Source organism: Aspergillus foveolatus, assembly GCF_047715535.1.
Source record: "Aspergillus foveolatus strain CBS 279.81 unplaced genomic scaffold BDW70scaffold_26, whole genome shotgun sequence".
Lineage (NCBI taxonomy): Eukaryota > Fungi > Ascomycota > Eurotiomycetes > Eurotiales > Aspergillaceae > Aspergillus > Aspergillus foveolatus.
The window spans coordinates 260,569-273,929 of record NW_027396090.1 but is presented as its reverse complement, the minus strand read 5'-3'; the positions used below and the strand labels follow the sequence as shown (position 1 = coordinate 273,929).

The window sequence follows — 13,361 nt, the reverse complement described above, 5'->3', positions numbered from 1 at the left end:
GCAAACGGTTCCAACAGCTTGATCTGATGCAGGACTAAATTCCAGCGCATTCAAGGCAAACACCTCAGCATCAAAGCTACTTGAAGCTAGACGCGGAGAGAATAGGGCAGATTCCTGACTTCATGTTTACGGCAGCAACAAACGGTTTTGCCTACTATGCACCATCATATCCCGCTGCCCTAATCATACTCTGAGAATGATTTGGCTGCTATTGAACCGTAGCCTTGCCCACGAGGCCAGGCAGAGAAATTGACCTCGAGGCTCTGCTAGACTCATGCAGTTCGCCAGCCGAGCGCGGATTGGACTTGGGATCGGTTAGTAGTCTGGCGCGGTTTCACTTGGAGTGGCTCATCTCGAATCCGAACTATCAAAACGGGGCCGGCGGTAGCCTCTTTTCGTCCCTGAAAAAATCTTATATTCATGACTTAGATACCAAATCAACGGCTACGACTTTTTCAAGAAACCTAGTCCATTCTCTTACCCATGTTAGGCCTCTACCGTTTCTACTAACCACTCGTCTCTCCGAACCACTTGCGACAGATTTTGTTCAAGGGTGCAGTACCCAGAGTCTTGACATCTGATGTCAGGAGCTTCTACCCCTTCGACCCATTGTTCCACATCTTTTCTGGGTTTCGCTCTACCCATGAAAGGTTATAGATCCAGCAAGGAAGGATGTTCGTCTTGTTCTCTCTTGGCGGCACGTATCTCTATAGGTATCCCTAGCAAGGAACCCGTCATGGAGTATTGGAAACATGAAGAGTCACAATGCTTAATCGATTGATCCAGTTGCAGCTATAGCATCGCGATGCCACTCTCATCTGTCATGAGTTCCCAAGTATCTCGGCGTACCCTACTATCCCTAATCATCAGCATGTATTGACTCGGTGCGTGCTGGTCAAGTTGCAGTGTTTTTCCTGGGTGTTACAGGTCTTATCTCATGCTAAGCCAATCCATGAAGAATGGAAATCTTACAATAATGGTTGGTTCAGCTGAGGCCGGCCCGTATGCACCAATATTTGTACTCAGCCACGGTTCCAACCTCAAGGTCAGCTCGAAATAGAATTGCGTACGTGCCTTTCTAGACTGCAGGCTTGTATCTCTCTTGAGTTGGGCAAGAACTGGTAGGGTTTGCGGGTACTCTGGGTGAAGTGCATCGTCTCAGTCTACGGAGAACAATAACAACATCGCACGTCTCATTGGGCAGACTTAAATTGAGTTGCTGCTGCTTGATTCGATTCCAGCTTAAGCCAGTAGTCTCTCTTCCCGTCGCGAATGGAACTTTGCGGCAGCCTCCGTTCTCTGCATGCACATCAGCTCCATACGTAGACGTGCGAACTCAGGCTGGTCTATGGAAAGGGAATACAAATCATCGATCCTTGAAGTAAGACGCTCTATTGTCTATAGAAAAAAACACCAGGCTCTAGTCTATATCTAAAGAATTCCCCATACTCCCCGCTTACTCAAAGATGCTCTCCTTATAAGCCTTGGGATCGATATAAGGCGTGCCCCCGCGCCTTGTGAATCCCCACCGAATCTGACTCGCCATCGCAATCTCAACATCAAGATGCTGCGCGAAAGTCCACGCCAGACCGGGATCCTTCTGGAACCCACGTCCCACAAGCGCAACATCCAATCCCTCCTCCTCAAGCAGCTTATTCGCCTGCTTACCGTTCGTGATCGTGCCCACCGTCGCAACAAGGAGCTTATCGCCAACAGCCTTCTTGATAGCCACCGCGAAGGGAGCCTGGAAAGCCGGTCCGGACTTGACCTTCTGCGCGGCGTGGACACCGCCGGAAGAGACGTCAATCAAATCAATGGCGCCCTGGGCAGCGAGGGCTTCGGCGAAGCGGACGGAGTCAGAGAGCTTCCACGATTCCTCGGGGAGGGTCTCCTCGATCCAGTCCGTCGCGGAGACACGGAGGAAAACAGGGACATTGGCGCCGACAGCGTCCCGGGTGACCTGGGCGATTTCGAGAGAGAGCCGGATGCGGTTCTCGAAGGAGCCGCCGTACTCGTCGGTGCGGGTGTTAGAGGACGGTGACAAGAAAGAAGAGAGAAGGTACCCGTGGGCATTGTGGATCTCGATGAAGTCCGCGCCGGCGGCAATGGCCCGCTTGCACGCATCAAACCAGTCGCGCTTGAACTGCTCGATGTCCTCCTTTGTCATGGCCTTGGGGGTGGGGAAAGTCTCGTGGAAGGGAACAGTGGACGGGCCGATCACACGATCCGGCCAGCCACCGACCTTCTCCGTCGCGATGACGCCCTTATTCATGAGCCAGGGGGCGATGTTAGAGGCCTTGCGGCCGGCGTGGGCTATCTGCACGCCAATCTTCTGGGACTGCGAGTGCACGAAGTCAATGACGCGCTTCATGGGCGCAATCTGCGAGTCCTTCCACAATCCGACGTCCTGCGGCGTAATTCTGCCTTCGGGGGAGACGGAGGTTGCCTCGATCATCATGAGACCGGGGCCGCGTTGAGCAATACCTCCCAAGTGCGCGATGTGGTAGTCTGTCATGTGGCCGTCTTCTGCGGAGTACTGGCAGAGCGGCGCGAGGCCGAGTCTGTTGTGGAAGGTCACCCCACGCACCGTCAGGGGCGTGTACAGCTTGGGGACGGCATTGCCGCTGGTTTGCGGGTTGGCAGCTGTTCCAGCAGGAGGGTTCTGCGCTGGTGTGAAGTAGGGGATGCCCGCGGCAGGGGTGTTTTCGACGTCAGGGAGAGCCATTATGGAGGACTGCAGGGGTATAGAGAGTGATGGACGACATCTCCGTCAGGGACAGTACGCTCCTTATATAGCAAACTTGGTCTCAGAATCGAGTGGAAGGACAGTTGAGGTCCACTTGCTTTGAAATCGTGGTGGGGATGTTTTTTAGCCTTGTCTTGTATACATTAGTCATCGCCACATACGCCATTGTCAACACTCACGTACACGCACCGTCAAGACGACAGAGACAGTTATTCAGAATTCCCGAATCTGAGAAGGAAAAGATGTTTTGCAAGCGGTATTGCACTATTCAAGGCATGCTAGCATCTGTCGTATGCCAGGAACAAACACCGATCCTGAAGGAATAAAGATCTGACTGTCGGCACAATCCCCGAAGAATGTCTCCGGGTCTAGCCCGTTTGAGAAGTCTTGTCGCCTTGTCTGTGAGGCAGCGAATAAGATCGTCCTCTGCCGCAACGGCGCCGGGGCGATCGCCACCAGCGCAGCCATGCTGCTCGCTCGGCCATGTCTCGGCCGTGACAAGTTTTAGATGCTTGGTCCGATGCTTACTCATTGTTTTTGGCTCGGGGAGGTTGGTAAGCAAGGAAATATGCTAGAGCAAGTGTCTATCTTCTCTTCGAGCAACCAGTATACTCTTGAGCGAGATAAGGTTGGCAGAAGTGTATTCATCCTTCTATTCTATATTCCACCTGTATCAGGACAGTCTAGTACTCTAACAAAATCTCTACGCAATATCTCAGAAAGAAGAGTATAATCCCTCACAGCTTGCTCTTAATCTCACCCCCATTCTTCAGCACATTCTCATTCCATGGATATGGATCAAACACCAGATCGTTAACCGGGTTCTGCATGCTCGCCCTCTTGAACAAATCGGGATAGACGTCACCGTCGCTGCGTCCGAGCGCACTGTCGAGCTGCCAATCGGGAATCTTCCAGGAATCAACGAGTCTCACAGCATGCGGCCGAATCTCATCAAGGAGCTTCGGAACCTCGCTTGTCTGAGTGAGGCCGATCTGCCGTACCGTCACGGCAGCGGAGGAGAAGAACTCGGAGGCTTCGCGGTCGAGAGTGTGCAGGGCGTAGAGGCGGAAGAGAGATCGGAGAGTAGATGCTGTGTCCTTGTCAAGGGAGGATCTGATTTCGGGTGAGTTGACGGCTTCGTAGAAGTTCTTCACGACGAGGTACTGTGATAGAGCGGTGGAAAGACGCCAGAAGTTGATAAGCAAACTGTTCCACGAGCGCTTCTCGACGTCCCGGTACTTGAGCGTCTCGAAGGTGAGGTGGGCCGTCCGCCAGGCGAAGGCCGCGACAATGTCGGCGTCGTTGCCAAGAATGTCGAAGGAGGCGCCCTTGTCGCGGCGGGAAAGGTATGCCTGCAGAATGCGCGAGGTGTCGTTGGCGGTGCCTTTTCCAGCAAGGACGGCGCGAGCGGATTTGAGGAGCTACGAAATATTAGTGATAAGATAAGTGGTGGTGGAAGGGGGACGTACATATCGCGCAACCTGCTGAGTGAGCATGTAGTTGTCGCCCTCCCAAGTCAAGGTCGGCAGGTAATCTGCGTACCACGGGCCAATACCGCTGTAGTTGCTGTAGCCGTGGCCACCGCAGGCACGACGGCAGACCTCGAGGCCTTCACCGGCGGTTGTACTGGCCAGAGCCTTGAGACCACACGATGTGGCGTGCAGATCGGCAAGGAGATCAGAGCCCGCGCGGAGCTGCTCTGGGCCTGCACCCCGCTTCTCTTGGTCTGCCTGTGCGGCAGCCTTCATTCGTTCCTGGTTCTCCTCGTACAAGCGCATCATGCCGCGGCCGGTGAAGTGCAGAGCATACATAGCGGCGAGCAACGGAAGAAGTCGGATCTGGACCATCTTGTAATTCAGGACTTGGTTCTCTTCAGCATTGGCCTTAGCGTCACGGTCTTGGAACTGTCTCCGAACAGCGCAGTAGCGGACAGCAATGGTCACGCCGCGGGCGAGGACACCGCCAGCTTGCAGGACAATATTCGAGCGCACCCAGGTCATGGTTCCGTACATAAGCGATGGCGAGGCGGGGCGGATGTACTTGTTCGTAGCTTTGTCAACCTGCGCGAACCGCGCTAACATGTTGACATGGGGGATCTTCAACTTGTTGAAGAGAAGGAACCCGTTGTCCATGGTACTGGCACCAGTCAGCAACATCCCACCAGAGAGCCCAGGACACTCACTTGTAACCAAACTTTGGCCCAATATCACCGACATAGACATTCTCCAGCGGCTGATGCGTCTCCATATCCCGGATCTGAACAACAAACGGGTGAGGCCCGTAGTTCTTGCCCCCGATGTACAACTGCGCCATAACCACCGCATGGTTCGCCGTCCGTCCCAGCGATCCGATCCACCACTTGGACGCCGTCAGGCTCGGCGAGTGGATGATGAATGTCTGATCCGAAGGATCCCAAGTAGCCGTTGTCTCCAGCCCACGCACGTTCGATCCGTGTCCCAGTTCCGTCTGTGCATAGCATCCAATAATCTCATAGTTCCTCGCCCTCTCGTAAAACAGCTTATGTTGTTCCGGTGTTCCTTGTTCGCGGAGTGTCACCTAACCAGCGAGCACCATTAGCCAAGCGGGACTCTCCCACCGCCCAACTACAGTCACCAAGGGGTACGTACCATGAACATCGACGCATGCAATCCATAAGGCGTCGGTTCAGCCACCAAATCATTCGCAACATACATGTCCTCATCCGACCAATTGTGCACTTTCTTCAACTGCTGCAGTCTCTTCCCCCGCGCCAACGCAAGTTGGATCTTCTCAGTGCGTCCAAGGACATGGTTGCGCGACTTGTCGAAGACCTTCTCGGATTTCAGCACCGATAGAATCTCGTCTTGCTTCTTGAGTGCTTCTTGAGTGTGCAGGAGGTTTCCGAGTGTGTCGACGTCAATGTTTGACTGGGCACGCTCCTGAGTCAGTAGTTCCGTGCCTTGCGGTGAGGCGGGCTTGAGGGCCTGCACCCAGGCGGGAGGTGGATTTGGCATTGTTTCGTCTGGTTCTGGGGTGGGCTGGTGTGATGTGAGGATGAAGAGGGAGAAGGTGAAACTCGAAAGAAAATATTTCGGTCGGTGAACCGAGGCGAGGTAATATATACGTGGATGGATGCCCCGGACTCCACGGGGTCGGGTTTCCAGGCGAGAGCAAGAGCCGGAGAAAGAGTAGCATGGAAGCTGAGCTCAGCTGGCCCGAGGGTAAACCCGAAAAGGAAATTGCCGAGGCTCACCTGCTTGAATTGATGCCTTACTGCCTTACTAGCCCCCGACACCGCAGTAGTCTTCCACCTCAGGAATTTCTCGGCAGCAAGTTTGATTCACAGGGCAGATATTCAGATTCTCAGAAAACCGCTCCCGACAGGCTAGGGTCTTGTCCAATCAATGCACATTGCAGGATGATACTAGCGCAATCGGCGTGCATTCCCTTTGGCCGACCAGCAGTTGATGAGCCGATGCTGCCCTGTTATCTTAACGATCAGTGCTGATCATCCAGCCTGCTTTCACGTGGCTCGCAGTCGGACTGAGGTTTCACTATTGCAATCTCAATCTCATTTCCAGGCCGGATAGCGTCATTTTCAGGCCGGGTAGTGCTAAGTGCTGCTTATCTCGGCCTTAATCACATGCATTTTGATCGAGCTTGTGGCCACATCTGGAAGCACGTGGGCCCGAAAGAGAAAGCGATAATTTCCGTGGGTGCACTTGGTCGGCGCCCTTGGTAGTGTAAATGGGCTGGCAAATGACAGAGTGCCCATATGTGGTGGCATTTGTCCTTTACGAGACGATGGGGGAAAGTGGAGCGTGTCTCATATCTGTTCTACCCGATGTATTGCTGTTGTTGGAGCTGGAAGACTGGGTGTGACTTCGTCAAAATATATATTTGGATTTTCTTAACCATTATCTCTCCAACCCTTGTACTCTATTATACTCTACCAGATTGACCAGCCAGGAACTAGCTAGGAACTAACCAGGAACTGTACAGGAAGTATATTAACCACATTCAGGCTGATTGTAATGAGGCTACAGAGCCTTGATCCTGCTCAACCCTCGAGCTGTCACAATATTCCACCAATCATGATGCTGTCCAACATCTATATCAATGCAGACCCCTCACCAACCCAACGAACCCTATAGATCGTCTCCCCGCTCTCATACTAGTTCAACTCGACCAGAAAAAAAACAGCAGAATGCCCTACACAAACCCCGTCTTACCCGGCTCAAACCCCGATCCCTCTATAGTCCGCGTCGGAGACGACTACTTCCTTGTAACCTCGACCTTCGAATACACGCCTTCGGCGTCCATATACCATTCAAAAGACCTGATAAAGTGGAATTTGATAACCCACGCGATCACTCGTCCCTCACAGTTGCAGATCCAGACCCCCGAGCCGGGTGGTGGAGTATGGGCGACGACGATCCGGTACCACGAGGCCACGAAAACGTTCTACGTGGTCGCGGCGAGCTTCAGTCGGTATAGGCCGCAGGACGATGACAGAGTCTGGCCTCGCGGGTTCTATGTCAAGACCGACTGGGAGGGAATCTGGGATCCTACGGGGCGAAGCTGGAGCGAGAGCGTTTGGCTAGATGCGGTGGGATTCGATCAGGATGTATTTCTCCTATTCACCACTATGTATGGGAAGATATTGGAACGGGACTGATCCGTAGGTATGCAGCTCTTCTTCGACGATGACGGTACCGTCTACCTGAGCAGTACATACCGCAAGCACCAGCGCACGATCACGAATGGTGCCCCCCTAAAGGACTTTGCAATCCACATTAGCACGATCGACCTGCAAACGGGGGATGTAACCAGCGCACCGAAACTGATCCGCTCCTCGTCTTCTGGAGTCTCTGAGGGCTCGCATATTTTCAAAAGAGGGAAATACTACTATCTTTTCACCGCAGAGGGGGGCACAGAATCCGGACATAGCGAGTGGGTGTGTCGGTCTGAGAGTAGTCCCTTTGGCCCATGGGAGGCTGGGCCTGTCGGCGAGGTGAATCCGCTCTTTGGAAGCGGGGTCTCACCGGACGATGAGGTCCAGAATACAGGCCATGCAGACTTTGTAGAGGATACCAACGGAAATTGGTGGGCTGTGTTTTTGGGCGTGAGGCCGGTGTGGAGGGAGAGCGAGAAGCGGTGGGAGGGGAGTGTTTTTGGTATGCACTTTTCCCTTCCCCTCCAGTCTGCATTTGTGGGAGGTAGGACTAACCTGTGGCATTGCAGGCAGAGAAACGTTTCTCGCCCCCGTAACATGGAAGAACAACTGGCCGGTGGTCAACTCCAAGAGGAGAATAACCCTCGCCATTGATACGCCGCATCTGTACCACTACACGTCGTCCGTGGAATGGAGAGACGATTTCACCTCCGATACCCTCCAACTCGGCTGGTACAGAAAGAACACGCCACTGAAGAAAGATTACGCCCTTCTCGCGTGCTCGACACAGCCAGACCAAAACGCCAGGATCAGTGGAGGCCTCCGCCTATTTGGCGTCCCTTACACCCTCTCAACGCCCTCCTGCCCAACACTCTTCCTACGCAAGCAAACCGCGCGATACTGTACCTGGGAGACGAAATTACGCTTCTTCCCTGACAGTGTGAATGCCGAGGCTGGGATGACAGTCTACTTGAACTATTTCACATTTGTCAGTATGGGGATACGGCTGGATCCGTCTCAGGCAGAAACAGAAGAGTCGCGCAGTCTGGATGATGGCAAGAAAGAGAGAAAGAGAATCATCCGGTTCACGCCGTCAAATACTCACAGTACACCGGGGTTCTCGAGCAAGGCCGTTGATTTCCCGCTTGGTTCGAGCACCAGTGCAGTCGTCTTGCGCACTGAATGCGGCGATTCGTATCGATTTGGGTTCCGCGAGGTTCAGGCAGACGCAGACACAGTCCCCGGAGCTAAACAACCGGAAACGGGGGAGGTGCAATGGGTTGGTGAAGTAAGTAATAGGGCTCTGGTTGAAGCACCGCTGCCTATCGGCGCACCGTTTACGGGGGTCATGCTGGGGCTCTATTCAGTGGGTGATCGTGAGGCTGTGAGGGTTCCGGCGGATTTTGAGTACGCCCAGGTCAGAGGTATAGACCACGACTAAGTAGTAAGTATGGGTCGAAACATGGATTTTTGGTCTAGCTTGGTTGGCGTGGTTGAAGTGGAGGGGAAGCAACAGTATAACCGGATCCGGATGTTCGAAGTGTGGATGAGTAATGGCTGACGCAAAGACGGACGGTTCGAGTTTGAACCTTGCGCTGAAAAGGCCGTATTCGTCCCTTCAAGTGATAAAACTGATTGTGCTACAGGACCAAAGAGACGAGGTTTAGGTTATAGGACACAATGTTAGCATGCAAACAAGCCGCCGTCGCTGGGTATTAAGCTATATACAGTATAGATACAGTCATACGTGCATAGAATGCTATGCGGACCGCCGCGTCTTCTCAAGCCCCCTTTCCATCATCCGCATCTTTATCACTAGAAGCCGTAGCTGCAGCTTCAACCGCCGCTATATCCTGCACCTTGGCCATCCCGCGCCTGAAAACCGGTGACTCCAGCACCTTCTCCCAGTTATGCATCATCTCCGTGTTCGCCGTTGACATGCGCACTTCGCCTCCAGCACGCTCGATCATCTCCTGCTCATATTCATCAATTGCGTCACCCTTCTTCTTGCGCCCAGAGACAAAATCTCCAATGGCGATTGCTAGCTTCCCCGCATCCGTCACGGAATGGTTGAGACCCTGTCCCCGCTGATAAGTCATCGCGTGCGCAGCGTCGCCGGCCAGCGTTACACGTCCGCCGTGGTTGTTCCATCTATGCTCGTCACGGCCCGGGTCGAAGTCCGTAAGACACATGTACCAGACTTTCTGATCGTCGGGCAGCCACTCGAACGCCGATTTCCAGGGGTCTGTAAAGTGTTGCGCGAACTGCTTAACTTGTGCGAGGCGTTGCGCGTTGGTCCAATTCTTTGTGGCTTCTTGTTCTTCGAGAGGTGAGTGCCAAGAGATATAGAAGAAGAAAGTCCAAGCCGCCGGATCCGGACTCGACGCATCATGCAATCCAAGGAACGAGAAGAAACCGGCTGGATTGATCCCCGCAATGTAGAGCGGGTGGAATGTCCGCAAAAAGCGCGCCTGCTCCGCCGTATACCGAGCCTGGACCCACGTCGCGCAATACGGCACTGTCCGTATACATCCATTCTGCGGCCCCAGCAGCAATTCCCTCACCGTCGAGCGCGCCCCATCCGCGCCCACAATCAAGCTCGCCGTTACACTCGCCTGGTCGTCAAAGTACGCCGTTGCATATTTCCCATCGCCCGAGTACTCTATCGCGGTGATCCTATGGTTCCATCGGATATCCAGCCCCTCGGAAAGCAAGTGCCGGAGTTTGCGCCGGCGCAGGCGGTAGAATTTCTTCGCGGGAACAGTCGTCATGACTTCGCCGGTTGCGCCGTTCAAGAATTTGATGCAGTCCAATTCTGCGGTGGGCGTAGAGGGATCGACTTGGATCGATTGGATGCGCGACCACATGGCTTCAGGCATGAGGGATTGCAGCGACTCGGCGCCCCAATGGAGGCCCATGTTCCAGTCCCGGGACTGGGCGTCTATGCTGGGATTTTTCTCGACGATAATACATGGGATTCCGGCCTGCTTTCATTGTTAGCTTTACTTCCTCGTAGCTGCGGAAGGTAGGGGGTACCTTTTTCAGTCCCTGCGCGAGGGCGAGCCCCGTTGAGCCTGTCCTGCCAAGTCAGTGGTCTCTACCGATAGTGCTAGTGTTCTAGGAGGTACGTACCCGCACCCACAATCAGGACGGTCACATGTTCTGTGGAAGGACTCTCAGCAACTGCAAGGCGACGACCCGGCAAGAGGGCCGATAGTCTCTTGAGCAGGTTCATCCTGGACGAGGATGAGGACGAAGAGGAGGTCAGGGAGGGAGGACAGACGAGACAAGATAAAAGGCAACATGACGCATTGCTCTCAGAAAGTATCAGCCCATCAAATCTCCTTGGGTTAATTTATCGGTGGAGCCATGGAGACGGGGACGAGGAGCCATGCCGTGTGCCGAGCCGTGTCTGCAGTGCAAGAGCAGAGCAGGGCAGGCAAAACAGGGCAGAGCAGAGCAGAGAGAGCAGAAAACAACAGAGGAGAGGTTAGTCTCTGGAATTCGGTCGGAGGGAGAGCTCAGTGCAGTAGATTTAGAATGATCCTTCAGTCAAGACTGAATCTTGTATTCTCAGGGATACGGTAGAGAACAGAGTAAACAAGCTTCAATAGCATGAAGGTGGAGAACGGGAGGAGGGGCCAGCAGCATTCTGTACTGTAAGCTGCGAGGCTGCAGAATTGCCCGCATAACGATATTGTGCGCGGGCACAGTGCGCGCACGGTGCGCGCATAAAAGCTGTGCGTACGGAGTACGAACGGCATCCTGATGCTGACTCTGGCTTGGCTGTACGGGGAATATGTCAGCTGCCGCCTGCAGTCACAATTTCATTTACCAACTGGACAGAGAATCAATAAGAAGAGTCAAGTCTGGCTAAATCACTACGATGTACTACTGCGCCCGATCCATGGTCCCCTATTTTGCCCCCGAGATTCGGTCCGGCCCACTCTGTTCTGTGACTGCGTCTCGAGGCGAGTCCTCCTATTTCACCTTCGAGTCCAGCGCTTTGCACCGCCCCCAACCCGTTACCACGCAATTCGCAGAACCATGACCCAATACAGCGACGACGATATCGACTCGGCGTATGGCGACGACTCGCTCATTGGCGACGACACCCAGACCCTGTCGACGTATATCACCGACTACCGATACGAGTTTGGCCGCCGGTACCACTCGTACCGCGACGGCGCATACTGGGTACGCCCCTCCTTCACTCAACCCGACCACTTTTGACGAGGCTCATTTCGCAGGGACCGAACGATGAGACGGCGAATGCGCAGCAGGATCTCGCCCATCATATGTATTTTCTCACCCTGGACGGAAAGCTGCACTTGGCCCCGATCGAGAACCCGCAGGTACCACCACCGTCTCTCACCCCGACCGTTCGACGGTTGCTGAGCGAGTGTTTAGGAAATCCTCGACGTCGGTACCGGAACCGGAATCTGGGCGATGTATGTTTCTCCCGAGAGGTTTGCCCCAATGCGACCGTCGCTAACTGGAAATCTCCCGCAGCGATGCGGCGGACGAGTACCCCTCCGCCCGCGTCACCGGGGTCGACCTGTCCCCGATCCAGCCGTCTTTCGTTCCGCCAAATTGCATCTTTGAAATCGACGATATCACCCTTCCCTGGACATACTCCGCCAATCAATTCGACTTTATCCATATCCGCGAGCTATTTGGCTGCATCCCGGATTGGGACGAGTTCTTCGGGCATTGCTGGCAGTGTCTGAAACCGGGCGGATACATTGAGGTTGTGGAACACTCCGTTCAGCCGATCGCCGATGATGGGACAATGGGGCCGGATCATTTCTATCACGAATGGGGGCGGGTCGTCGTCGAGTCGGGCGAGCGGTCGGGCAAAACGTTCACAATCTGGCAGGAGTCGGCAGAGCGATTGATACGGGCCGGGTTCGTGGACGTAGTGGAACAGCGGTTCAAATGGCCGATGAACGGGTACTCCCTCATGTCATGCACGAGCATCAATGGCTAGGAAGTCGCTAATGGATTCGCCAGATGGAGTTCCGATCCAAAGCTGCACGAACTCGTGAGTCGCCTCCATAGTTTGATTTCTGATCGCGCTGACTCGTCGGCCCAGGGCCGCTGGAACCAGTTCCGTCTCAACGGCGGGATCGAGGGGTTCATGCTCCGCCTGCTCACAACGACCCTCGGCTGGTCGTACGAACGCTCGCAAGTCCATCTAGCGCAAATGCGGACGGCGCTGCGGGACTATCGCACGCACGCCTATCTCCCTGGGACGGTGGTGTATGCTCGAAAACCGGGGCCGGGGATATCGAGTCCGCCTCGCTGAGTTACTAGTCTAGCATTTTGGCGCGAGCCTCGGCTTTTGCTTCGTTGAGTGCTTCTCAGTCTTGTTGATCGAGCACCGCATCCTGCATCCACTGCATTCACTGCATTCACCGCACTATACCCTGTACAGAATCCGACGACCGTCTCTGTACCTGTACCTGTATTTGTTGATTAGTGGTTTAGCATAGCTTAGCACAGCTTAGCTTAGCTTTATGATGTTATGACGACATGGCCTGAGTGTTTAAAGGCGTATTCAAGATCGAGCATAGACCGGCCGCTATTTCTGCGAGGGGTATCTTTTAAATAAGTACAAACATAGGGAGCCCCTGGCGTGTCCTGTGGATTTTGTGGTTCGGGACGGGATAGCCGTTATCTGCCAGGCGCGGAATGTGGCCCATCACTTTCAGCGAGTACTAGGACTCACAGAGTGTACGGACTGTGCTAGGTGCGTGCTAGCTGGTACTAGACCGGTGCGATCAGCAGCCAAGTTACCAGAAGTATTCGAAAGACGGGAGCGTTGTACTTTTGCAGAGCACAAGGTGCTGACCGACCCGGGTGATGTACCCCTATTCCATCTCCAAAGCTGTCTTTACTTGCTCGCATAGCGAGCAGAGAAGGTGGTGGAAGCGCCTTCCGACCACGACGTCGCCGATT

The 13,361-nt window shown here is 54.2% G+C and overlaps 5 protein-coding genes across 5 annotated transcripts; 2 read left to right on the top strand and 3 right to left on the bottom strand.

Moving 5' to 3' along the window:
- Positions 1-1,376: 1,376 nt before the first annotated feature.
- On the bottom strand, positions 1,377-3,191 carry BDW70DRAFT_136905 (NADH:flavin oxidoreductase/NADH oxidase). Its single transcript, XM_073736951.1, has 3 exons — positions 3,075-3,191; positions 2,930-3,019; positions 1,377-2,879 (listed from the first exon to the last, which is right to left on the bottom strand). Exon 3 carries the CDS (start codon positions 2,723-2,725, stop codon positions 1,457-1,459), a length of 1,269 nt encoding a protein of 422 aa, XP_073595715.1. The 5' UTR covers positions 2,726-2,879; positions 2,930-3,019; positions 3,075-3,191; the 3' UTR covers positions 1,377-1,456.
- Positions 3,192-3,423: 232 nt separating this feature from the next.
- Positions 3,424-5,869, bottom strand: BDW70DRAFT_136904 (uncharacterized protein). Its single transcript, XM_073736950.1, has 4 exons — positions 5,374-5,869; positions 4,929-5,302; positions 4,216-4,882; positions 3,424-4,167 (listed from the first exon to the last, which is right to left on the bottom strand). The coding sequence occupies exons 1-4, from the start codon at positions 5,737-5,739 to the stop codon at positions 3,484-3,486; spliced, it is 2,091 nt and encodes a 696-aa protein (XP_073595714.1). The 5' UTR covers positions 5,740-5,869; the 3' UTR covers positions 3,424-3,483.
- Positions 5,870-6,932: 1,063 nt separating this feature from the next.
- Positions 6,933-8,841, top strand: BDW70DRAFT_150566 (glycoside hydrolase family 43 protein; the record flags this gene model as incomplete). The annotated part of the gene is made up of 3 exons (XM_073739173.1): positions 6,933-7,352; positions 7,419-7,902; positions 7,970-8,841. The coding sequence occupies 3 exons, from the start codon at positions 6,933-6,935 to the stop codon at positions 8,839-8,841; spliced, it is 1,776 nt and encodes a 591-aa protein (XP_073595713.1).
- Positions 8,842-9,083: 242 nt separating this feature from the next.
- On the bottom strand, positions 9,084-10,647 carry BDW70DRAFT_136901 (FAD-dependent oxidoreductase). Its single transcript, XM_073736949.1, has 3 exons — positions 10,533-10,647; positions 10,437-10,474; positions 9,084-10,384 (listed from the first exon to the last, which is right to left on the bottom strand). The coding sequence occupies exons 1-3, from the start codon at positions 10,633-10,635 to the stop codon at positions 9,182-9,184; spliced, it is 1,344 nt and encodes a 447-aa protein (XP_073595712.1). The 5' UTR covers positions 10,636-10,647; the 3' UTR covers positions 9,084-9,181.
- A 584-nt stretch (positions 10,648-11,231) lies between these two features.
- On the top strand, positions 11,232-13,177 carry BDW70DRAFT_136897 (class I SAM-dependent methyltransferase). The gene is made up of 6 exons (XM_073736948.1): positions 11,232-11,597; positions 11,651-11,755; positions 11,811-11,851; positions 11,913-12,353; positions 12,414-12,444; positions 12,496-13,177. The coding sequence occupies exons 1-6, from the start codon at positions 11,448-11,450 to the stop codon at positions 12,706-12,708; spliced, it is 981 nt and encodes a 326-aa protein (XP_073595711.1). The 5' UTR covers positions 11,232-11,447; the 3' UTR covers positions 12,709-13,177.
- The last annotated feature ends 184 nt before the right edge of the window (positions 13,178-13,361 follow it).